Source organism: Sarcophilus harrisii, chromosome 4, assembly GCF_902635505.1.
Source record: "Sarcophilus harrisii chromosome 4, mSarHar1.11, whole genome shotgun sequence".
NCBI lineage: Eukaryota > Metazoa > Chordata > Mammalia > Dasyuromorphia > Dasyuridae > Sarcophilus > Sarcophilus harrisii.
Genome location: NC_045429.1, coordinates 312,084,892 through 312,112,140, shown reverse-complemented (window position 1 = coordinate 312,112,140; position 27,249 = coordinate 312,084,892). Strand labels below are relative to the sequence as shown.

Genomic DNA, 27,249 nt, shown 5'->3' with positions numbered 1-27,249 from the left:
GTTGAGGGAAAGAATTATACTTCCCCTTCATCCATTGATGCCTCAGTAGAATAAATACATATAGGTGCACCAATAATTGACTCTCTATAGTAATAGTTCTTAACCTGGTGCCTATGAACTATGCTTTTAAAAATATATTTAAATGACTATATGTGAATAATATTGCTTTCTTATAATCCTATATATTTTAATTTATACATTTAAAAACATTCAGAGAAGAAGGGGTCCATAGGTTTCCCCAGACTGCCAAAGGGGTTCATGATATGAAAAAGGTGAAAAAACTTTAAGAACCCCTGCCCTCTAGGGTCATGGAGGGGAATGCAAGTTCCTGGGAGAATAAGTAGCTAACCACTTGATGTGATTTTGATGATACCAGGAAGTATCCCTTCCCCAGAAATATATCCCCTCATAATAGCTTACTTATGTCCGAAATTCTACAAAATGAAATACATTTATTTATAATAACATTTAATATTTTAAGAGATACAAGTGTCTTTGAAACAGAAGTATCTCAACTCTTAACTTACTCATTATTATTTATGGAGTTATTTGACATTCATAACCCCAGTGAAAAGAGGTTGGGATCTTTCTTGTACTTAGGTATAGATAGAAAGGAGAAAGATGGATCTCTTGCTGTCTGGGAAAAAGAGGGCTGTGCCAAGAAGAAAATGGGAACAGAAAAGGGGATTTGGGAAACAATAAGCTTTATTTACTTTGCAGTTTTGCAAATTTCTGATAGTCAAAACTGCAATAAAAATCAAGGAATTTGAGAGTCAAGTATAGGCTGTGAAAAGAGGAACAAAGAAGATAATATCTCTATTCTTAAGAAATATGTACACTTTGACAAACAAAAGGAAATTGAACTGAGATCCATTATGGATTTATTTGGATACAATCAATGACATAAACAAATTTAATTATGATTTTCTTTTGGCAGATCAACTTTAGGAATTTCAGGAACTTTAATGTAATGAGTGAAGAGGATAAAATAAATGAAAATGTGTTCTTCATGGTCCTCATAGTAAGAATACTTTTCCATTTGGATATGTGTGTTTTAAGGGTGATTGGTATCACTCTTGAGTAATCTATTTGTAAATGTGAATGTGATGAAATTATAATTATTTAGAAAAAAAGTCTTCAGAAGTCTTTGATGCTATGATGTTTTTCTTTTCTTCTTGTACTACTGATTGATGCTTTCTCTTTGGTTACATTAATCCAATTTGAGGAGTATAAAACCTGGAACAAATTTTTGTAAAGATTTCATAACTTTAATCTATATCCAAAGCTGTAAGAATCGTGCAACTGTACTTATTAGATTTTCTGGTAAGGGAAGGTCTTAGTAAGAAAAGAGCAATAATTGTGTTAAGGTGAATATAGAAATAATTTTTACTATATTGTCTCTGTGTTTGTCTTTCTTTCTCCTTAGCCTTACCTTCATTGTATCATTTTCCTTTTTGTTCTGCGATGTCTGGAAATGAAATATGGAAAGCAATGTGTGAGAAAGGACCCTCTGTTCAGGTTAGCAAAGTAAAAAATAGAATTCAGTACATTTAATTTATAAATTTATTGTAATGGATTTAAATGTAATGGGGGAAAAAATCTTATTTAATTTACCAAGCATTGTGCTAAGCCCTGGAATACAATTACAAATGAGAAACAATCCCTGCTTTCAAGGAGTTACTTTCTAATTAAGGGTTACAATAACTACAGGTGAGTTCATGTGCAAGGGCTGCAAAAAAATCTATTGTACTTTAGAGCACAATGGAAGATTAGATATCAAAATTCAGGAATTCTCAGTCAGATGACAATGGCCACAGTAGATAGCATCAAGGCAGAATACTGTTTACTGATCCAACATCTTAATAGAAGGACTGTAGTTAGTGACTCCTTATTAACTGTTTAAGCATAAAGCTAGGTAGCACAGCGGACAGAGAGCTGGACCTAGAGTCAGAAAGACCTAAGTTCAAATACAGCCTCAAATACTCATGAGTTGTGTGATCCTGGGAAAATCTCTTCATTCTGTTTGCCTTAGTTTCGTTATCTGTAAAATGAGCTGAAGAAAGAAAGTACAAATGACTCCACTAGTTTTCCAAGAAACACCAGCTGGGGCCATAAAGAGTCAGCCACAACTGAACCGAATGAATAACTACAATAATCATAAATTGGTCAGTGAGGTTTTCTTGGAAAATTTTTAATAATATACTTGGTAATAAAATGAAAACATATTAAGTAGTATCCCTACTCTTAAGGAGGCTGCATTGTATTTAGAAAAATGAATCTCACATATTTGAAAGAATTTGAAAATATCCAAGTGCTATCCTTTATATCAGTATCATCTTTTTCATCTATATTCACAACCCTAGCATCATTAATTTTTTCCTGTCTCAGATACACATGCTTCTTATCAATTGCCTAATCTTGCTAATTCTACTCTCACAAAATCTTTTACACTCCTATTTCCTCTACTCATAAAATGTCTATTCTAATTCAGATTCTATCTACTTCTCATCTGTACTATTGAAATAGTCTGCCAGTTGGTCTCCCTACTTCCAATCAATCCATTTTGCAATTCATCCTCCATTAAAGCTGCCAAACAGATATTTCTAAAAACAGAAATCTGTCTGTATGACTCACCTATTCAAAAATCTTTAATCATTCCCCTTTTCCTCTAAATTGATACAGAATCCTCAGTTTTGCATTTAAACCATCCACAGTCTGGCTCCCACATGTCTTTTCCTTCTTATTTCATCTGACTCTCTTTACTACAAATCCCATTCTATTCAAACCAGCTAATTCTCTTCTTCTCATTCAAAATACACCATTTCTGGCCTTTGAGCTTTTGAACATGGGGCCCCTTATACCTAAGTCTCTTTAATATACCACCAGATCTATTTAATAGAATCCTTATTTTCCTCTAAAACAATCAGTCATTTAGTAAGCACCTATATTAGGTACTGTGTCAAGCAAAGCAGATAGAAAGAAGATAGAATGATTGTGAAAGATAGTCCCTGTTCTCAAGAAGCTCAATCTATTTTATGTTTATTTATTTAGATGTGTCCATGCTTTATCCCTCCAGAAAAAGGTAACCTCTTTGAAGGGAATATCCATTCCATTTCTGTCTTTCTTGTACCTAAGATTTAGCACAATTCCTAGCATATAGCAGACATTTAATAAATGCTTGTTGAATTGAATGACTGAGGTAAGGATCGCCTCTTTTTAAAATGTCTAGAATTTTAATATACATAGAGGAGGAAAATAAGCATGTGAAAGGATGCAAGACTAGCAAAGGTAAAGAGATAGAGATAAGAATGGTTATGCAGAAAACAGTAACAAGACCAGTATGATTGGAATAGAAGCCTGTGTTAGTGGAGTAGTGGAGAAGGAAGTTAGATTCAGGCAATTGAGTCCAATTATGGAGCCTTTTGTGAGCCATACAGCTAAGTTTAATTTAAACATAAATGTAGTAGAACATGAACTATGATCCTTATTTCTTAAGCAAGTTAAGTTTGGTAAGATTAGAATGCCAGTGGTTTGAAGGATGGTAGAATTAAATGGGGAATAAAGTAAAGAAGACCAGTTACAAGTCTGCAAGACTTGTATGTTTATATATAAATATACATGAGGTCATAATGTCAGAGAAGCTAAAATAACAGAAAAATATGAGAAAATATTTGAGAAAAAGAAATGGCAATACTTGGTGGTAGACTGAATGTAAGGGATATGAATGGGAAAAGTTAAAGCTGACTCTAAAGGAAAGAAATGCAATAAGAGAAAGGGAATACTTTGTTATGGGAATGCTTTGTTAAGCACTTTACAAATCTACCTTATCTCTGAAAAACAAGCTTGGGGGGTAAGTATTATTATTATCTTCATTTTATAGTTGAAGAAACTAATACAGAGAAAAGATAAAATAGTCCAACTTCTTTGGAAACAAAAATAAAAATTAATAGAGTGCCAATATTTGGCATCAACTATATATAGAAATCATTATTTATGGCTTTTTTGTCCTTTGTAGAATTTCCCCAACAAATAGTGATGGTGGTACCAATCCTGAAGAACTAGAAAATGAAGATGAAGATGTTCAGGCAGAAAGAGCTAGAGTTGCAAGAGTTCTGACTTCTTCCAATCTGGATGAGGTGAAACTTTGTGTGGATGTTTACTGAAATGCTTAGAAGATTGAATCAGCTCTTAATTAGAATAAACAATCTTTAATTTATTCTCAAACTATGAAACTAAAGGAAAAGAACAAAGTGTTTTGTTTTTTCTATTTAAAAAAAAATTGCTTTAAGCACAGAAATAATGTTAAAAATCCAAAAAGCCTTAGTGAGTCAAAGATCTTGAACAAGCTATATTGTAAACAATGTTGAATAGGTATTAGGTCTGCGGTTTTGGCCTCTTTAAAATTAGCTGTGATAAGGCATTCTTTAAGCTAATTCTTCATTTTACATAGAGAAAAGCAGACTCATAGAATACATTCTTATTGTACATTCATGCATGGAAATATGAATTTTCCATCTATGAACACAAGCTGGAACAGTTTCCTCAGTTATCTCTGTTAAGTGTTGCCCTCAATGTAACTTAATTTGTTCAATGGCTTGGGACAAAGATAAAGTTGAGAGTCAGAGAGAACACAACATCCAACTAAAAAACTATTAGGAAAATAAAGTTCTAGTTTCTTTTCCAGAAACCTATTATTATTGCCAGCTGTCTGCGGAAAGAATATGAAGGCAAGAAGAAAAGTTGTTTTTCCAAGGGAAAGAAGAAAGTGGCTACAAGAAATATCTCTTTCTGCGTTAAAAAAGGTCTTAATTCACCAAGATTTTATGTGGAAACTCTCTTCTTTGTTCTGTGGATTTAGCTGTAATTGTTCTAGATCTCATGCATAATTTTTTTTTGGAAGGAGGATTCAGACAGTTAAAGGGATCTGGAGAAAATTACTAATCTGCCATCTTGTTGATCCCACTTAGCCACAAGTACATAAAATTTCTATAGAGGTACCTAATATAGGACTCTAAGCAGCATGGAAATTCTTATGATATCGGTATCTTATTCAAGAAGAACTGACTTAGTTTGTGCTATTTTTTCAAAAAAGAGCTATTGGATAAATGATTCTTAGATTAGGAAAAATTCATTTATCAATTACAAAACCAGGATTTTCATCTAAACTTCCAGACACTTAGTAGCAATATCTCAGGTGCCAATATATTACCATGCTCACTCTGGTGAACCATCCTGCCAGCCTACTTCTTTATTGGTTCAGTAATCAAAAATTTTCTCAGCTAAAATTCCCAAAGCTTACTTAATCCTGGTATTGATATGGACACTTCCTATACTCAGTGACATAACAGCTTTCTAACTTTTAATCAAGTACCAAGCCACAAAACAAGTTTATTTTGGATTTTTATTCAGAAGAGTAAAGGTGTAACTTTAACATTAGAATATAAGATACAGGAAAACAGGAAATATCTTCACTGATTATCTTTCATTTTTCCTTCCAGGTGAGATACTGGGATTGCTGGGACACAATGGAGCTGGCAAAAGTACATGTATTAGAATGATAACTGGAGACACAAGACCAACAGCTGGGAAGGTAAGAGAAAAAAAGGGAAATATTTTGACTAAAGACACTTGAAATAAAGTAAGTGGCAATAGCAATCTTTAGGCTCTTTACTAGTTCAAGTTTGGTTTAAAATTAGTGGTTGTGACACTTTTTCACAAACTTTTTTAATGGAGGAAGAGAGAAAGAATCAGTGAAAGGAAATGTGAATTGCCCAAAGTAACATTACTGTATAACATTTTAAAGTGCCTATTATATGTATAACACTGTCTTAGGGGGTGATGATACTAAATGGGAAGACAAGGAGATCATAAAATAGTTGCAGAAATGTTTTATAAAATGAGCTAGAGAAGGAAATGGCAAACCACTCCATTATCTTTGTCAAGAAAACCTCAAGTGGGATCATAAAGAGTAATATGACTGAAAAACAACTGGTGTAATAGTAACTTTTATCTAAAAAAGCATAATGCAACAGAAAGAACAATGGATTTACAAAGAACTTTAGGCTCACATGTGTGACCTTGAGCAAGATATAACCTTTCTAGAAACTAGAGTAGATAAATGCATGAATATAAATGAATGAAAAAAGTGTTAAGTAAACTCTTGCTATATGCAAGATACTATGCTCAGTATGAAAAACATAAAAGTAAGATTGTCTTGGCCCTTTAAAAAAAATTCTTATTAAGTCAATACGTATAGGGTATTGGTGGCCTTCTAGCTAAGTGTATTTAATTGTTAGAACTGAGAAACAGATGAGACTAGTCCATACTAGAGAAAAGTCAGTATGAGGGAAAAGGATTGAATTTTTTCAATGGGGAAAATTTTACTATGGGGATTGAATATGGATCACAATATGATATTTTTACGTTTTTTTATTGTTGTTTGCTTGATTTTTGTTACCTTTCTCATTTTTTTCCTTTTTGATCTGATTTTTCTTGTGCAGCATGATAATTGTGGAAATATGTATAGAAGTGCACATTTCACATATATTGAATTGTTTGCTGTCTATAGGAAGAGGGAAAGTGAGAGAAAAAATATTTGGAACAGGGTTTTGCAGGGGTGAATATTGAGAATCATCTTTGCATATATTTTGAAAATAAATTTTTTTTATTATTTTTTTAAAAAAGGATATTAGTCCTTTTACCAATCAAGATTCTAATTCAGGCAGAGACAGCATAAGTGAAACTTAGGGTTTTGGGGGTAGAGAGGCTAGGAGATCAAAAAAGTAGTCATCAAAGGCAAGTCAGAGTCAGAAATTTCAGCAGTAAGAGTCAATAACTCAAACAATGAAATGGAAGAACTTGTGTCAATACCAACTATCAGCATATTTGAGACAGAAAGAAGAGAAATACATTCCCTCAGGATGAGGGATGGAAGAAAGAATATACAAGAAAAAGTGTTGTGGGAAGCATTTCTCTATATATTTACCTTCTGCCTTTGTTCATATCAGTCCTCATAAATTTTTTCTGTCATCATCTAGATATACATTTTTGCATTTACTTTTGATTTGTTATAATTAACACAATGCTGAGATATACGGGGTCAGCTAGGTAGCTCAATGGAGAGAAACTCAGACTTGAATTCAGGAAGGCAAATCTTCTTGAGTTCAAATATGGTGTCAGACATGAAGTAGATGTGTGACTCTGGGAAAGTCTCTTAACTCTATTTGCCTCAGTAATAAATTAGCTGAAGAATAAAATGGTTAAACTCTCCAAGAAATCCTATATGAGGTCATAAAGAACTGACTGAACAACATAATATATGTCCGTCTTTGAATTTAATCCAATAAGAATTCATCATTCATCTATTGTATTGTAGGAATAGAAAGACAAAAAAGGGGCATCCCTGACCTCAAAAAGCTTATGTTCTATAAAAACAAAACCACAAGTACACAGAAGCAAATATAAGGCCTTGGGTTAGGAACTGTTAAGAGAAAAGTATTAACAACTAGGGGAATAAGGAAGGAAAAGCCTTATATAGAAAGTGACAATGATATCAAGATATACAAGCAATAGCTAGCAAGCCTGTTTGATTGGAATATAAGACTATTGACTGGAATAAAGAGGAGCAGTGTGAAATCAGTTGGGGAAAAAAAAAAGGTTAGAATCAGAATGTAAAGGGCTTTAAATGCCAAAAAAAAAAAAAAAAGAGGAGGTTGTATTTTTATCTTAGAGAAAATAGGGAACCACTGAAGTTTCCTGAGCACTCCAATGGTATAGTTATACCCTTGCTTCAGGAATATATAATTAAAAGCTGTGGGTAGGTTGGACTGGAAAAGAAAGACATATAAAAATCAAGTGGAATGCTATTATGATAGGCTCCAAAATGAAATGTTTAGGGATATGATTTTGAAAGACAGCAGGGTTGCCTAGACATGGAGATTCAGGACATTTAGGGATCAGAGGCCTATCAGCAATCATAAGTACATATTGAACACCACTATTTGCAGAGCACTGGGGCACATGTGAAATTTAGATAAAGTTGATCCCTACTTCGATGAATTTTAGAATCTCCAAGGTAGATAAAAGTAAAGAGACAATTATAATTCACAATATTATAGTGATAAATGAATTCGTTTCTTCTACCTCTCCCCCAAAAATGGGCCATGGAAGTTCTAAAAGTCAAGATCATTATAAACCAAAGATAAAAATTGAGGCTACATGGAGAAGATATTAGATTTTAAAAGTTTTTAGGAAATCCTCAGATAAGGAGGAGGAAGAAACGCCTGCCAAGCTTAAGGGGCAGAATGAGCAAGGATAATGAAGCATGAGAGCTAGTAAAAGAAAAGGATAAACCAATTTTCCTGGTTAATAGAATACCAGAAAAGGAGTAATGTAAGGGTTGGAGAAAGAAAGAAAGAAAGAAAGAAAGAAAGAAAGAAAGAAAGAAAGAAAGAAAGAAAGAAAGAGGAAGAAATTGATATCAAATCATGGACAGGCCTTGATGAGCACTAAGAAGAGGATGAATTTAATCCTGAGGCAATCACAGATTTTTGAGGAATTTCATAAGAAAATCTTTACCTAAGGAAGAAAAGTTATTCTGACAATATAAAGGATAAATTGGACAGGAAAATGTTGCCAATCACCAAATAGTGAGACCAATAAGGCATTAATTCAACCCCTTGGAAACTGGGCCATAAAATTCAGATCAAAGTACCCAAGATAAAACTAAGGATCCCTCACCTTGATTTGGAAGAACACTGAGAGAGAACAAATTCTCTATGATTTTATTCTCTATAGTTGCAGAAACTGATATTCATGTGCTTATTCAATTAGCAATTCTTTATAACTAAATTATTTCAGATTAACTTTTTGTTATTAACATTTTGGTTATTTTTATTTTGATTGATTGATTACAAGACAATTTGGATTAAAAGACTTGCCCAAGGTCATACAGCTAGTATTAAGTGTTTGAGGCCAGATTTGAACTGAGGTCTTCCTGACTTTAGGCCCAAGCTCTCTCTACTGTGCCATCTAGTTGCCCCAATATTGGTTACTAAAAAATATATATATTATGAAATACTTCAATGATCTGTGATACCTCTGTAATAGGTATTCTTTCTGTTGATACAGATGTCAAGGTCACTACAATTTAGTAGACCATGTGGTCCATGTAGGAGAATTATTATGACAGAAAACTCAACTCTCTGTGGTCAAACTACTAATGAGTCTCTCTGAACTTACTTATGAATGATCTTCAAGCATATCAATCATCTCCAAACTAATAATAGTATTTGTTGAAATATATTTGTTTTAGAACTACATGCTGAATTTGAATGTAAATTTTTTGTGTAGGTAATTCTGAAAAAAAACACAACTCAACAAAAAGATGAAATGGTTACTATCCTTGGTTACTGTGCTCAGGAAAATATAGTATGGAAAAACCTTACAGTGAAAGAACATCTGGAGGTCTATGCTGCAGTGAAAGGACTAAAGAAGGAAGATGCCATGGTCACTATTTCAAGGTATAGTAAAAAGAGAAAATGCATCAATTCTCTGGAGAAGGAGAAAGGAGAAAGTTACAACAAAGCTGGGACAATAAAAGTATCTGCTTAGAGTTTGCAAATCTAAGCTGCACAAAACTTATTTAATTTTTTAAAATGAAAATTACTATTAAATACAAGGGATATAATTTTATTTCTCTATCTTAGATTCTCATAGGTAAACATTATTTTAGGACAAGGATGAGAACATGGCAATGCTGCTTTCCACACAAAACCAGACATGAAGATTTTCAATTACATTCCCAAGTTTTTCTAGATCATAAATGATTGATCTCAGATTGTTTTATTGCGTCTCACTTCATTGATCATTATTACAAATCCTAATAAATAAGTTTTGAAATATGAAATTAATATAATCAAGACAAATTAAAATGAATATTTTCAATGTTAATTGAACCTATGAAACTCCTTTCTTGTTCCTTAAATGAGTCACTTCCTGATTGCCAGAGCTGATACTTTCAGAATAATAATAAATAGCTCTTCTACATTGTATATACTCTCTATTCTAGGAACATTCTTCCAATATCCAACATTGGCCAAATAGTCTGATTCAAAACATTTTTCCCCTTTTAAAATTTAATTTTCAATGAAGAACATTTGTTTTCTGTTCTCCTCTCACATTGAAAAGGAAAAAAAAATTAAACTTTAGTACAAACTTACATGGTAAAACAAAACAAATACCTACATTAGCCATGTCCAAAAATGTATATTTTGTTCTTCATCTCAAGTTCATTAACTCTCTGTCAGAAGATGTGCAGGTCATTGGTCATTGAATTGATGAGGGGTCCCAAGCTGTTCAAAGTCATCTGTATTTACAATGATATTACTGTATAACTGTTTCTTATGAGTCTCCTCACTGTACTCTGCATTAATTTGTATAAGTCTTCTTGGATTTCTCTGAATCTTTACCTTTCATTATTTTTATATTACTTCTTATAATAATATTTCACTACATTCATGTTCCATAATTTGTTCACTCATTCTCCAAGTTAAGGGCATCCTCTTGTTTTGAACACTGTTATACGTATGGATACTTTTCCTCTTTTTTAAATCTCTTGAAGATGTAAATATAAGTGATGTGGCTGAGTCAAGAGGCATATGCATAGTGACCTGTTGAGCATCCAAGGATAGCTGAACCATTCATAACTTTACCAACAATGCACTGGTAGCCTATTTACTCCTACAATGCCTCCCATATTTGTAATTTTCATTTTTTCATCAACTTAAATGTTCATCACTTTTTCATCATTTTGGTGTGAGGTAGAACCTCAGAGTTATTTTAGCTGGCATTTCACCACTCAATGTATTTTCTGTCAGATTAAAAGATGCTTTCAAACTTCAGAAGTACATGAAGGTTCCAGTCAAGGAATTGCCAACAGGCATAACTCGAAAGGTATGTAATCTACTTGGCATTCTTCTAAGTATTGTCAGGGTGAGGATAGTCACTAATTACGTTTCTCTGCATTTTAGTTATGCTTTGCTCTGAGTATTCTAGAAAATCCAGCTGTCATACTTTTGGATGAACCATCAACTGGAATGGATCCAGAAGGGCAGCAACAAATATGGTGAGGATAATTATAATGCCAAAGAAAGCCCATTTAGATTTTAATCATATAAAAACTAAGCATTAAAAATTGTTTATTTCTTAAATTCATTCAAATTGGTTGGCTCTATAGAAACATTTATCACTGAAAGTTTCCTTAATATTTATGATCATTCAAGGTATCGTCTAAAGCCCCATAAATTTTTAAGGATTTTATTGGTTTTTTAGTCTTAGTTCAATCTTTTTCTCTCATTTTTTAAATCTCAGCTTCTGACTTCTCATAGAAACTATCCTCATTCACAATTTTTTTAACCCAATTCCTTCAATTCATTTGTCAATTTCCTTTTGGCTTCTTGCTACACTACTATTCATCCTCTCTTGGACATTCTCTCTTTTATTTGAATTGTCTAAACAAGTTTTTTTTTTTTTTATCTGTGACATACTAATTTCTTTTGTCAAGTTTTATGGAGACATTAGTTTGCTTCTCTTAATTTATGCATTTTCTTGACTTCATTGCAGGAAGGCTATTCGAGAAATATTTAAAAAGGAGAGTGGTGCTATCCTGACTACACATTACATGGCAGAAGCTGAAGCTGTATGTGACCGAGTGGCTATCATGGTATCAGGACAGTTAAGGTGAGTGAGTGTCCCATTATAATTTATGATCAAATTTTTTTTTCTTTTTTGATTTGATTTTTCTTGTGCAGCATGATAATTGTGAAAATATGTATAGAAGAATTATACATATTTAACATCAATTACTTGTTATGGAAGAGGAGAAAAACTTGAAACACAGTTTTTGCAAATGTGAATGTTGAAAATTATCTATTCTAGATGCATTGGTTCCATCCAACATTTGAAAAGCAAATTTGGTAAAGATTACATACTGGAAATAAAAGTGAAAGAACCTGGGCAAATGAGACATCTCCATGAAGAGATTTTGAAACTTTTCCCAACAGCAGCAAAGCAAGAAAGGTAAGGAAAGTTGTATTGATTTGTTTTTCCCTCCTCTGGTGGCAAAAGTAAGTTTAATCCTCTCATCAAATTTTTCTTGCTTTCTTGTGTAAAAATAACACTTTACATTTTAGGCACAAGGATGGCAGAATTTTTATTTTAATTTTTTTTTAATTTTAGTATTTTCTACCTAGAGAGGGAAGTGTCCAAATTGGCATAATTGATATTCTCTATCTTAAGAAAATATGGAATGACATTTATAGGAAATGTCACTGATCAAGGAAAATGCCATATATGTGAAAAAAGTTTCAGTTAACAAGCTATTTCAACAATAGATGAATAGTCACTTTAAAACTACTTAATTTGTTCTTGATCACTTCCCTCATGTGTTCTCCAAGAGTAATCAAAGGGACTTTTGTGAGACCTCTTCTGAATAGAAAAGACAATTTTCTTAACTGTTCAAGAGATATTAAATTTGATTACCATTATTAATCCATATTCCCTTAACACATTTCCCTAAAGGCAAAAATTTAGAAGATACTTTAGGCAGAAAAAATACTTATTTCTTAAGATTTTGAGGTGAAGTTTTTCATATGCTTCATAAGTAAGGGTTAGTGCATTTTGAGCCATGACAGACAATCATATAGGACCTCACCAGTTCAGTTCCCCTGAGAGAAAAGAAATTAAATGACTGTTCCCAGGAGTCAGTTCTGAGATTTCCTAGGAGGCCACCATGGGAGATGACAACTCTCCCTTCCTAAATACAAACTCCCAAATGAAATGCAACCTTCAAGAGCTTTTTACATGCAAAATATGAAAGAAAAGATAGACAGAAGAAAGAATTCCTTAGGGAAAAACTAAAGAAGAACAGAAAATGATTTTTATTCTTAGGGTAATTAAAAATACAATGTTACTACACAGGGTACAAATGTGAAAATATTTTGTGAAGGAAGAAACAAAACATATTTCCTGGGGAAAAGAATCTTATATGATGAATACTCAGTAATATTGATACTCAGATCATTGAGGCAGGTATTGTTTTTTACTTCAGAGAGAAATATTGTTAGAAAAATTTTGTCCATGGTAGGTGCTTCATACTTTAAAAATTTATTGATATCTTTTGTTTTTATATTAAAAACATTTTATGCTCTATCTCTTCACCCTCTGCCTTCCCAGAGAGTCATCTTGTATATTAAAGATGAAAAAATTCAGTAAAGCCAACAAACATAGCAAAAAAGTTCAAATAATTAATTAATGAGCACTGAGTATGTAATAGGCATTATGTTAAGCACTGGTTATATAATAAAAAGTAAAAATAGTCCATGCCAAACGAGGAGCTTATATTCTAATGGGGTAGACAATTTCTATGTCTAGAACCTTGGAAAATAAATATATAGTATTTGGAAAATATCTTTACAGAAAGAGCACTAGCAGTCAAGGGACAGCCTTCTGGAGAAAATGAAAATATTAATACTAATAAGGATCATAGGTAGAGCAATTGAAAATACTAATGATAGAGATCATAAGTAGAGTGATAGCATTTGTATAGTGTTTTAGCGTGCGCATACTATGGGCCAGGTAACATGCTAAATTCTGGGAATATCAACAAAGGTAAAGGACATTCTCTGTTCTCAAGAGTCTCAAAATCTACATATATTCTTATTTGATTTTTATAAAAACCCTGCAAAATAAGTGTCATCATTATTCCTAGTTATAAAATGATGAAACAAGGTTAAGGAGATTTTGTAGCTAGTTAAGTTTCCAAAGTAGAAATTGAACTAAAGAATTCTAAGTCCAACAATCAATCCACTGTACTTTGCACTGAATTTTAAAAGGAGTTAAAGATTCTTTAAAGTGGAAGTGGTAGAGTATATATACTATGGGGGCATTTCATTGTAAAACCACAGAAATGAAAGATGGGCAGAATAACAAGAAGTAGTAGTAGTAGTAGTAGTAGTAGTAGTAGTAGTAGTAAACAATATCATTTATTTAGTGCTTACTATGTGCCAAGTAATGTGATAAATGCTTTATTATATTATTTGATTTTCACTACAACCACTGGGAAGTGGGTGTTATTATTCTCCACACTTTATACATGAGAAAAATTAAGGCCAAAATCTGGAAATATAGGCTTAAATATTGCTTTGAGTATCAAATAACTGACTTTATAGGTGATCCTAAAACAATTCTATTTTAAAATGTTATTCTTAGTATTTTTGGCCTCTTTTACCAAAGAGTTCTCTTTTAATAAATTTTTTGTATTACTTTTATCTCTTTTCCCATTGTTTCCTCTACAATTCTTATCTCTTCCTTTAATTCTTTCAAGAATTCTCGTTGGGCTTGAATCTAATTAGCACTTTTCTTCTAGGCTTTGCTTGTAGAAATTTTTACATTGTTATTTTCTTCTGAGTTCATGTCTTGTCCTTCTTGCCACCATAAAACCTTTTTATGGTCAAGTTCTTTTTATTTAAATAGGGAGTATATGTTCAAACCTATACTATGTATGTGGGAAAGGTTGGATTGAGGAGAGAATTCTCAATAGATGAGGAGAACCTAGTTATGTAAGTGGCAAGAAACTAATATATCTAAGAGATTTTGAAAAGAAATAACCATATGGTATTCGCAGCTATTTCTGTAGGAGAGAGTGAAAGTAAGGAATCAAAATTATGTGAGGTGATAAAACCACAGTGACTGAAAGGATGATGGTACTTTAGATAGTAAGAGGAGACTTAGAAAAGGAATCAGTTTAGGAAAGTTAGTAAGTTCTATTTTTAAGTATGTTATTAATTACATCTACAGAGTATACTTATTTAACTTTCTTATTTTCTAGCATTCAAAGTGTTTGGAAATTAAATATTCTGTTCAGATCCGAGTTACTTTTTGGAAAGAATGCCTTAAGTTCTTCTCCTTTTTGAACGTTCATCTTTTTATTCTTGATGATTAAACTAACAGTTTCAGAGCATGACATTTTTGTCTGCCTAAGATCCTTTGCTGTTTGAAATACATTATTTCATTCCCTTCTAAAGTTTCAGTGGATAAAGAATACCTTGTATTTTTTAATTTTCCTTTTTTTTAAAAATATTGAAAGTCTTTATCCTGGATGCTTGCAGAATTTGTTACTTGTCATTGGAATAGTTATATTTAGTCAATCATCTTGAAGTTTAAAGTATAGTTTTTGTCTTTGAATTACAGTTACTCCATCACCAAGACTAATTAGTTTTGTTTAAAATGTAATTATTTCTTATGGTTATTATTCTTTTATAACATTTGTCAAATCCTAAGTTGTAGCTGAAAGAGAAAAATTTTGCTCTTTTTTCCTACCAGGTATTCCTCCTTGATGGTCTATAAATTGCCTGTAGAAGATGTTCATCCTCTTTCTCAGGCCTTTTCTAAATTAGAGGCAGGTAAGAGTGACCATTTTGAAAATGAGTTTCTACAAAGCAGTGGCAACCCCTAAATAATTAGTGCAACAAACATTTAAGAAAATTAAAACCATTCACTGCAGGACATAAGGAGGCAAAACTTAAAATTGAGTTAAACAGTTTCTCAAGGTATGTCTAGTTCAGTGACACACAAACACACAAAATAATTAGTTAAATAGCATATTAAAAGACAAAATTAGCTATTTTTAATGTTAAAAGTCAAATTGAGATACTTTATTACATTTTTCTTCAACTGCAGAGTGACTTTTGCTTCATCTTTTGTATTTAAGGCGTATTTTTTATTTGTAATTATCTACATTATACCCTGATTTGGGAAAAAACACAATGGAAAAATGTATAAACTACTAATATAAATTCATTCTTGTTTAGCTAAACATGCATTCAACCTGGAGGAATACAATCTCTCTCAGTCTACTTTGGAACAGGTGGGTTATTTTTTCAAAGACTTTCTATTTGCCATTCTACTTTCTATTGTTCATTCATTTTAGTCATGTCCAACTCTTCATAACTCCATTTGGGGTTTTCTAGTCAAAGATACTAGAGTCACTTGTTTATTTCCTTCTGTAGCTCATTTTACAGTTGAGGAAACTGATCCAAAGAGAGTTAAGTGACATGCCCCAAAAACTATTAAGTGTCTGATTCTAGGACTGGCATTCTACCCACTGCACCACCTCGTGCCCAATTAGTGTGTGTTGGGTGGATGTCTTAGCTGGTACTTGATATAGTCTGTTAGCTATATATGGTTCACACAGGGCTTGTTCTGCTTGCCCTAAAACTATAGAAAAGCATGTTCTCATTTTATTAATCATTATTACTTCCCTCCATTGTTGTACAGAAAATCCTCTTTAATGTACATGTCAGTTGCCAGATTCACCAAACTGTATGTCTTCTAATAACAAGACAAGAAGAAAACCTTAATGATCTGCATTCAAATTACACTGGAAAAATATGAAATATGGCTCTGAACTATGGAAGTTTCTTATAAAATTTGCTGGCCCTTCCTCCATCTCATTTTGGAAAGTTTCTAAGATCAACCTAATATCTATATGCTTCTTTTATTTCTTCCTTTTTTACTTCTTTCCTTAAGTGACACAAAAAAAATCCACTTGTTTAGAGTCATGAGGTTTATTGAATATAGTCAAGTACAATCCAAAGAAGCCATCAAATGTCCCACCCTTGTGGAACATTTTGACTAATGATATCCAAGTCTCCAGGAGATTACTCTCCCATTTCTTTGGATTGCTTGCTCCTGAATGCCTTGGGAAAAAATAGAGTCATCACTCGCTTTTTTAATTATTATTTTTGTACAGGTTAAGGAGGAATAATAATAATAACGACAATAAAAACAAAACTGACACCTATAAAGCATCTAACAGTTTACAAAGCTCCTTGCTTATATAACAATAGCTAGCATCTTTATCACATTTCAAGGTTTTTAAAGTGTTATTTAATTTAAGCCTTGTAAGAATTCAACAGGTAGGTACAGTTATCTCTTGCACATTGCAGAGTTTAAGAACATAGTGCTCCTACAAGCTAGAAAATCTGCCTAAAATTTTTTGATTCTTCCTTCATATCAGAAAAGTCTGAATTATTATAGTTTTAAAAGATAAAAAAATATTGATATCATACAATATTATACATATTTTTTGCATTTCTGAATTTTTAAACTTTCTTCAGCATTATCTAGTGACCTTCACATGCCATCTGAGGATTATGTGAAATTTCCAAAAAGTTTTTTTAATTTCATATGACAAATTGCAATATATCGAAATGAGGATGAGGAAAGTCATGATGTAGATGTGATAACTCTATGGCAAATGTTATTATTCCCACCTTATAAACAAGAAAATTGATATTCAGAAAGATTAAGCAACTTGACCATATTCACATAGTTAATATCTGAGACAGTATTTGAAAACAGGTCTTCCTGATAACAAATTTTATCTAAGGCTAAGAAGCTTCTCACAATAAGATAATTTAAATAAATGGCATGGTGAATTGTAGCCACCAGTTACATAGTGAATCATGTGAGATTAAAATATTTGTAAAATGCTTTGCAAATCTTAAAGCACTAGGTAAATGCCAGCAATAATAATGATGATGATGATGATACTTGTTATTGTTATATATACTCTTCTCATTAAATTGGTGGTATAGGAACTAAATTGCTACTTCATTCTTCTCTTTACCTTACCCCTCATTTTCACTTTAAGGTCTTCCTAGAGTTGTCAAAGGAGCAGGAAATGGGAGATTTTGAAGAGGAACTGGATACAACTGTAAAATGGAAACTTCTTCCACAGGAAGAACCTTAAAGACCTAGCTCTCCTAAGTTTATGTCTCATGACCCTTCATTTTAATGCATCTATATTTTTAATTTCATATATCATCTCAAAAATGTTATATCAAAGTTTTAAAGAATATTTTGTATTTGCATACAAGTTACTTAAATTTGTAATTAGTTTTTGCTAGAATGAAGTAAGGAAGAATACCTTCGAGCAAAATCTCTACATTAAACAGTATTGATAATGACATGGAATTGAAGTATACTAGTTTCCTAGTTATAGGTATAGAAGAAGGGTCAGATTGTACAAATCAATGACAACAAACAAGCATTAACTGGGATTGAATGGAATCATAAGCAGTTGGCTCACTAGTTCACCAACCGGCTTAAAAAGTATCTTGACAGAACTTACTGCTTTTCTGGGTTTAGATGAATATATTACCTTTCCATTTCTTCTTCCTCCTCTATCTCACAGCAGCCTGGTGAACTGACATTGCTTAATCTTAAAATTTTGTTTATTTTTTGTCTCTATCTTTATAATGTGTTTTATCTCCCAATAAATTTAAAGTAATTTTTTATTGTTTTCTGATTATATAAATAGACTATACTATAGTATAGTATATACTATAATATAAATAGACCACACATTAAGGAGAAAGGCAAAAGAGAATTTCTAGACAAATAATCCTAGAGTTGACCAACTCTCATACAATAAAATACAGATCTATTTGGTATATTTTTTAAAACATTTAATTATGAACTTGAAAACACTAGAATTCTTTTTAAATAAGTATTATTAAGATTCAAGTTTTTGAGTTCAGAATCAATTCAAATCAAGTCAACAAACATTTAGCATTCTACTAAATGCTGGAGATACAAGGACAACAATTAAACAATCATTATCCTAATTCCTAATTGCAAATTGACAGTCATATTAACTAAGAGTAATCACATCTTAGATTGGGGGAGAGGGAAGCAGTGATATGGGGGGGGCAAAATTAGGTCATTCTACAAGTTAAAATTATAGTCGTCCTATAAATTAAAATTACCCTGGAAAAACTTTTAAATCACTCCCCAAATCAGTATACTGTTTTTAAATAGTTCCAATTTAAAAAAAGGCTGGGGTCCCCATTAAACACTTGTAAGAGTGCTGAGGTAATTGCTATGAAAACAATTGGATGTAATTTTTTTTCATAACACTCAATCAAGATCTCAGGAGAGCAAGAGAAAAGAACCAAGCCTTGAAGAAGAAAATGAAAACAATAGTAGAAGTAATGATTAGAGGGAATGCTTTACTGGATGATTATATATTCACTACCCATAATGATTTTAGGTCATATATTTATTGAGTGGAATATAGCAGGCATGATATATTGCATTATTTAAATGTCTGTTTTTCTCTTCTGTAATTATTTTTTGCCAAGTACATATAGTTGAATTTTCACATGTTAAATGAGTGTATGATGAGACTCTTCTGTATAGACACTATATTTTACAGATTATAACTGTTTATCCAATGTGGTAATAAACCAAAAAAATAAAATAAAATAAAACAAATCTGTGTGTATATGTGTATGTATTTATGTATGTGTGCATGTGTAAACAGGCTATATCTTGACATGCTTTCTCTTATTAGCAGATATCCCTGCCATTCCTCTGTTCCAGAACATCAATGTTCTGGGCAAGGTCTGACTGAAGTCATTCTTCTAGTAGTTTGTTCAATATTGGAACAAAATGAAACAATTGTAGGTTACTTAAAAGTTAACAAAGGGAGATTAATTTCACCATTGCAGGAGAAGCATGTTGAACAAGGATAGACCAAGGATACATTGAGTTAATTTAGCATTATTGGGTATTATTTGGTTAGAAATGGGAAGGGATCCATCAGTTTTACATTACAGTTAGCATTGGGCTACAAAACCTTTTTCTTGATACTGTGCTTGCCAGTGCATATTCTTCTAATATTGGGCTGCCATTGTGATTGAGAGTTACTTAACTTTCTGCTATCAGTCAGGCTCATGTCTAAGCTTACTGCCTGCTGATATCCATGATTTCTGGGTTTTTTATCCGGGACCACTGCCTTCTCTGTCAAGGTCAATTGCTACTCTCCTATACTAGCACAGGAAAACTGTCTCTATTAAACCCTTAGCTCTTTCACCCTATGCTAGATTAAAGTGTTGCTGTTGCCCTGAGATTGCCACTATTAGAAACCCTAAATCAGGCCAAAAACCTAGAAAATTGTTACAGGTCTGTGCTGCCACTGCCCTGACGTGTTTGGAAGGAACACTGTTAGTGCTACTACTATTAGAGACTAGTTCAATCCTCCAAGGCTGACCAGAGCATCATTATTTACAGCTGATCTTTTATGATTGTTGATATCATGAACTACTTTATGAGATTACTCAGGCTATTCCAAAGTATTCTCATTGACTAATGATAGTGGGGCTTGTATTTATCTTCCTATCAATGAATATTTTCAATGCAGGAAATTTCTACTGCTTCCAGTCAGTTCTCACTGAGGAATCCAGAAGTTCATGACATCTTGAACACAAAAGGATGTCAATAGGAGTACAAATGTCCAGTTTGGATTGCCCTTCCCCTCATTAGGATGGAGAGTTCCAGGGGATAAAAAAAGGAGAAGAAGAAAGAAGCTTAGGGGATGAGGAGAGGGAAAAAAGGGAGAAAGTGGGGGGTGGGGGTGGGAAAGGGGTAGGGTCAAGATTGAAGATAAGGGGCAGTCACCCAGTTGAATTCCCCAACATTCTTCTCCAAACAACTTTAAAATAATATTTCAAATGAAATTTTAGAATGAAAGACCCAACAAAAGTCAGGAGTGAGACATTTTTCCAACAGAAGAAAATTTTTAAAATTGATAGAAGGCACTGGGATGGAGTCACGTCCAGAACACACACATGACTGCAGCAACAGCTTAAGGAACTCTCATAGCAGAGATGGTGAAAGGTTGGAAAACTGCTCAGAAAGAGGTTACAGAGGGCTCTTAGATGGCATTGCATAGAACTGGCACTCTTTTGCCAATATACAACTCTGGATCATAGCTACAGAGTAGAGACAAACATGGGCAATCAGTCACAAGGAAGCAGGGATTCACATCACAGTTCCAAAATAAAAAAAGCACAAACTCTTGTGACTAAAGGAGAATAGGGGCTGTTCTTGGGCAAAACCTATAGTGCAAATTAGAAGAACAATGACCATAACTTCTACCCAGATCGCACTACTTTAGAAGCATCAAATACTTACAGACTCCTAGAACTAGCTGTGAAAACAGCAGTGTAAAAATGTCTGAAGCATTGGCACAGTATCTTTCCAGCCTTAGTTGAGTAGAGTCCAACTTTAACATAAAATTCAAATTCAAGAAATAGGCTGGAAAAGTAAACTAACAACAGTAACAAAAACAAAGAATCTGATTACCAAAAGCTATATGATGGCAAGGAAGACTAAGAAATAAAATCAGAAAAAACAATGTAAAAACAACTACAAAAAAATCAAAGAAAAATTTTAATTGTACTCAAATACAATTAGAATTATTGGAAGAGGTTTTGTTGTTGCTATTGTTTTTTGTTTTGTTTTGTTTTTAAGAGAGAGATAAGAATGGTAAAGGAAAAATTCAGGGGAAAAAATTCATAGAAGAAAATGGGGAAAATATACACATACACAGACACACACAGAGAGAGAGAGACACACACAGTTGTTTATAGAAATGCAACTTGCTCAACAGGGGAATAGGAGGGGAAGAAAAGAAAAGAAAGGAGAGGTAAAATGATAAAAGGTAAATTAAAGGAGGCAGTGGTTATAAGCAAAATAGACTTTTGAGAAGGGAATAAAAAGAGTATAAAAAGAGAAAAGAAACAGAAGGAAATGAAATGAAGGGAAATAGACAGTTAATAATCATAACTTTGTGTAATAATAATCCCATGAATGGGATGAACTCACTCATAAAATAGAAACACATAACAAAATGGATCAAAAGCTAGAATCCAACAATATGTTGCTTACTAGAGACATAACTTGAAACAGAAGAACACGAGTTTAGAGAGTTAACAGACTTAAAATAAAGAATTTGAGCAGAAGCTACTAAGTTTCAGCTGAAGCCAAAAAGGCAGGGGTAGTAATCATGAGACATAGCAAAAGCAAAAATAGATTTAATTAAAAGAGATAATCATGGAAACTATATTATGCTAAAAGGTGCCATAGACAAAAAAGTAACATCAAAAAATTTTATACTAAGTTTATTTGATAAAGGTTTTATTTCTCAAATACATACTGATTAAAGAACTGAATCAAATTTGTAAAAATAAGAGTTATTCCCAATTGATGAATGATCAAAGGACATAAGTGGCAGTTGTTTTCAGAAGAAGAAATCAAAGCTATCTATAGTCATATAAAAATTGTTTAAACCATTACTGATTAGAAAAATACACATTAAAAGTACTTTGATGCATCACTTCACTTCTTTCAAAAATGACATGTTGGAGAGGATAAGAAAAAAAAATAGATACAGTAAAGAACTGCTGATAGAGTAATGAATTTGTCCAACCCTCTGGATAAAAATTTTGACCTATGCTCAAAATCCTATAAAACTGTGCATACCTCTTAATCCATAAATACCATTACTAGATTTGTATGTAAAAGTGATCAAAAAACAAAACTGGCCTATATATACAAAAATATTTGTAGCAGCTCTTTTTGTGGTCACAAAGAATTGGATACTGAAGAGATAGTCATCAGTAGGATAATGGCTATACTAGTCGCAGCGTATGATTTTTTAACGATATTTTATATTTTTCCAAATACATGCAAAACTAGTTTTCAACATTCACCTTTGCAAAACTTTGTATTCCAAATTTTTCTCCTTCTTCTCCCCCTTCCCCACTTCTCAAAACAGCAAACAATCCAATATAAGTTAAACAAGTGCAACTCTTCTAAACATATTTCCATATTTACCATGTTATGCAAGGAAAATAAGATCAAAAAGAAAAAAAAAACAAAAAGAAAGAAAAAAGTAAACAATGACAAAAAGGTGAAAATAGTATGCTTTGATCAACATTCAGTCTCCATACTTCTCACTGATAGATTAAAGGATATACCCAATTTGATAGTCCTTTGGGCATAGTTCTAAATTGCTCTCCAGAATGGTTGGATCATTTCACAACTCCACTAACAATGCACTAGTGTTCCAGTTTTCCTACATCCCCCTCCAGCCTTCATCATTATTTTTTTTCTGTCATTTTAGTCCATCTGGAAGATATGAAGTTATATGAACAACCTCTGAGTTGTCTTAATTTGCATTTTTCTAATCAATAGTGATTAATAGCAGTTTTCACATGACTAGAAATGGCTTTAATTTCATTATCTGAAAAATATCTGTTCATATCTTTTGGCCATTTATCAACTGAAGAATGGTTTGTAGTCTTATGAATTTGACTCAATTTTCTATCTATTTTAGAAATGAGTTTTTTATTAGAAACATTGGCTGTAAAATATTTTCCCAAGTTTTTTGTTTCCCTTCTAATCTTGGCTGCATTGGTTTACTTTGTGCAAGAACTTTTTAATTTAGTGTAATAACAATTATCCACTTTGCACTTCAGAATGTTCTCTAGTTTTTGTTTGACCATAAATTCCTCCCTTCTCCATGGATCTCACAGATAGACTATATTTGCTATCCTAATTTACTTATAAAATCACTTTTTATGTCCAATTCATGAACCCATTTTGTCCTTATCTTGGTATAGAATATGAAATGTTTATCAATACCTAGTTTCTGGCATATTATTTTCCAGTTTCCCCAGAAATTTTTGTCAAATAGTGAGTTCTTATCCCAGACCCTGGAGTGTTTGGCTTTATGAAATATTAGATTACTATAGTCATTGACTATTGTGTCTTGTGAATCTAACCTATTCCACTAATCTACTACTCTTTTTCTTAGCCAGTACCAAGCAGTTTTGATGACTGCTGCTTTATAATATAGTTTTAAATATGATAATCTAGGCCTTTGCATTTTTCATTAATTACCTTAACACTATTGACCTTTTTTTTCTTCTGAATTAATTTTGTTATTATTTTTTCTAGCTTTATAAAGTAATTTCTTGGCAGTTTGATTGGCCTGACCATGAATAAGTAGATTAATCTAGGTAGAATTGTCATTTTTATTATATTAGTCCAGCCTACCCATGGGCACTTGATATTCTTCTGATTGTTTAGATGTAACTTAATTTGTGTGAAAAGTGTTTTCTTATTGTGTTCATATATTTCCTGGCTTTCTCTTAGCAGGGTAGACTCCCAAATATTTAATATTATCTATAGTTATTTTAAATGGTATTTCTCTTTCTCTCTTTTGCTGCTGGACTTTATGATACCATATAGAAATGTTGATAATATATGTGAGTTTATTTTATATCCTGCAACTTTGCTAAAGTTGTTAATAGTTTCTAGTAGTTTTTTAATTGATTCTCTAGGATTTTCCAAATATACCATCATCTCATCTGCAAAGAATAATAGTCTTCTTTCCTCATTATGTATTCTAATTCTTTCCATTTCTTTTTTCTCTTATTGTGCAGCATATGATTTTGATGGAGTACTATTATATGATGAATAATATGAAATAATGAATGGGGATTCAGAAATATATGGCAAGACTTCTAAGTCTATAGACTACTGAAAAATGAAGTGAGAAGGATCAGGATATCATTTTACAAAGTAACAGCAATGTTATAATGATGAACAACCACTACTCTGGGCTACTCTGTTTTTCTTTCTTTTTCAAAAATATAACATATATTTTACATAATTGCACAGGTTGAATTGATGATATATTATTTGCTCCCTCTGTGCATGGAGGAAGGAAGGAGGAAGAAAGAGAATTTGAAATTCAAAATTTAAAAAGAAAAAAATGTTTAAAATAATAACTTAATTTTTTAAGAAGGAGGAAAGAGGGAGGGAAAAGAGGAGAGGAGGAAGAGCAGAGGAAGGAATTAGAATTCATGGTTCATATTTGGGAATGATAGAGAAAATATTTTTAATTAATCCAGCACCCTTGTTTGTCCTCAGCAAATTAACTGGGATACAGTTGGCACATTTGTCCATGTCCCCAAATCACACACACACACACACACACACACACACACACCAAAGCCTCTGGGTTCCTAGGAAGAATTCAGGATTTTTCTTTCTAGTTCTTTCTTCAATGGTTTGTACCAAACAATCCCAACAAAGATTATATGATATAATTTTGGTTGATCTCTCAAAAGCCAAATTAACAGAACAAATTAACAAACAAGACTTTCAAACATTTCCCTCAGAATGATTGTAAGAAGATTCTAAAAATCCAGAAATGCATTTTTATTTGCATTTTCTCACTATTTAAATCCTTCATGACATTTCTAAGTTGTCTGGTTAGGTTCATATACAATTATAAGACTAAATATTACTTGTTTGCTATATTATAATTTCTAAAAGACTTTCAAGACAAAGAATTTTTTGCTCATTCTCATGCAAATATAGTTCCCTTAAAACTGGGAAAGGTTTCTTCTAGTAGTCCTGCCACCTCACCAGGCAACTTCAGTAATACAAAAGTATCTAGTCAAAACAAAAAGAGAGTTTATCTAACGCATTAGTATTTTTTCTTACTGAGAAAACCATGGCTTTAAAGTCATCCCCCAATGTCCATCAAATTCCAAACCTCTCAGGTACTTTCAAGATAAACTAGTTTATTGGAAGAAAATCAAGTCAATTTCTCTTCTAGGTATAATTTTTAAGGTCCCAGTATGTGTTTATTGTTCCTCTGATCTCTGATAGTAAATAAGCAAACACTTTCTTTAGAGGCATTAACAAAAGCATCACCAGAAACATTAAGGTCGATCAGACCTTCCTTTGCACTTCCCATCAGCATCTTATATCTTGATTCTACTAACTATATTCTGTATTCTGTACTGAACCAGACTCTAGTCATACTTCAGGTAATTTAGGCTTGATAATGGAACAAAATGAGACACCCGTGCATTATTTAACAATGCCAAAAGAAAATATTTTAGGTATTACAGGAGAAGGATATTCAACTTCAGCATAGAAGACAAATATTCTGTTAATTCAGCTCAAATGACCTTTTTTGTTATCTAATCTATCAGCCAAACATTAGAGTTTATCTGGAACTCTTTATTGTAGTGTCAACTGGATTGGAATTGGTATCTAACCTGTGGGTGGCTGGAGCTGCACAAAGCAAGATAGAGACAAGAGAGTCAGGAATCAAACAGAAGTTTAACTTCAAAGTGAGAAAAATACTTGGAAGTAGAAATCTCTCCACCTGAGAAGTAGGGCTTAATGTGCTGAGGCAAAGGTGGGGCTTATATGCATAAGGGGGCAAGACTACAACACAATCATTCTTAAGTTTTGAAAAGTTCTCACAGTAGGCATTTCTTGGGATAAATATAGTCATTTGGGGGTTCCATGAAAACAGTCTTTAAGTTGCAATGGGGTTGTTGAGTCTTAGATTATTCATTGGGGCTATAGAATAATAAGAACAGGAGTTGAAGTACCTGGTTTAGTTCACTTGGCAGTGATATAGGCATAGGTATCAGGAGGTATGGTGGATGGCTTCAGGGCAGTCTATTTACTGGGCTTTAGTTCTGGAAGTAGAATGTCTCCAAATCTTTTGACATTTTCCCCTTTTTTGGACAAAGAGAGGGGGGATCTGAAAGATTCCCCTCCCCTTCTGGCCAATAAAGGAAGAGGAGGGGTGCAGGTATAAACCAAGATGCCAGGAGAAGCATCTATATAGGACTAGGATAAGATGTTGCCTAGGGGACTAGTTCTTTGAGGAGACTCAATAGGGAAGTGTGTCCCAAGTATCAATTGTGAGGAAATAGTATCAACAATGTTCTAAGTGTCCTGAGACAACCAAATCTTTTAAATTATCTCAATACAATGATACATGGGATGAGAGAAGGAAAAGAAGAAAAGGATACCTCATCCTCATATCTAACAAGAAATATCCATGTCTTTGCAATTTCTATAAGTAGTACTTCCTTTCTTGTGACATGGGAAAGTTGAGACTAATTAGATGTACCTAAAAGATACCTGCCCACCCACATCAGAACAGCTAGATTGGCATAGTGAATAGAGTGCCAGGTCTGAAGCTCAAATCTGCCCTCAGACACTAGCTATGTTATCTTAGGCAAGTCACTTACTTCTGTTTGTCTCAGTTCCTCATCTATAAAATGAGCTGGAAAAGGAAATGGCCAACCACTCTGTCAAGAAAACTCCAAATAAAGTCACAGAAAGTTTATTCAGGGCTGAAAAAAACTAAACAACAACAAAACAGGTACCTTTACTCTACTATGTATTGTGGATGATATCAGGTATTCCTCCTGTAGGAGATACTGTTCATGGATTTATACTCCAAGGAAGCCCTTGATAAGAAGAATGCCTTCACAAACATCAAAATATTTGTAACAG

The 27,249-nt window shown here is 32.7% G+C and overlaps 1 protein-coding gene across 2 annotated transcripts in view; it reads left to right on the top strand.

The window, feature by feature from the left end:
• LOC100932448 (ATP-binding cassette sub-family A member 10-like) overlaps positions 1–19,348 on the top strand; it is a 99,444-nt gene extending 80,096 nt beyond the window's left edge. For both annotated transcript variants that reach the window (XM_031965704.1, XM_031965703.1), the window contains 13 exons: positions 938–1,021; positions 1,427–1,518; positions 4,016–4,136; positions 4,685–4,802; positions 5,499–5,590; positions 9,352–9,521; positions 10,878–10,953; positions 11,031–11,125; positions 11,623–11,739; positions 11,938–12,078; positions 15,382–15,461; positions 15,870–15,925; positions 17,714–19,348. In XM_031965704.1, coding sequence (XP_031821564.1) covers positions 938–1,021; positions 1,427–1,518; positions 4,016–4,136; positions 4,685–4,802; positions 5,499–5,590; positions 9,352–9,521; positions 10,878–10,953; positions 11,031–11,125; positions 11,623–11,739; positions 11,938–12,078; positions 15,382–15,461; positions 15,870–15,925; positions 17,714–17,812 — 1,341 coding nt within the window. In that variant the 3' untranslated portion in view covers positions 17,813–19,348. The remainder of the gene's footprint in view (positions 1–937; positions 1,022–1,426; positions 1,519–4,015; positions 4,137–4,684; positions 4,803–5,498; positions 5,591–9,351; positions 9,522–10,877; positions 10,954–11,030; positions 11,126–11,622; positions 11,740–11,937; positions 12,079–15,381; positions 15,462–15,869; positions 15,926–17,713) is intronic.
• The last annotated feature ends 7,901 nt before the right edge of the window (positions 19,349–27,249 follow it).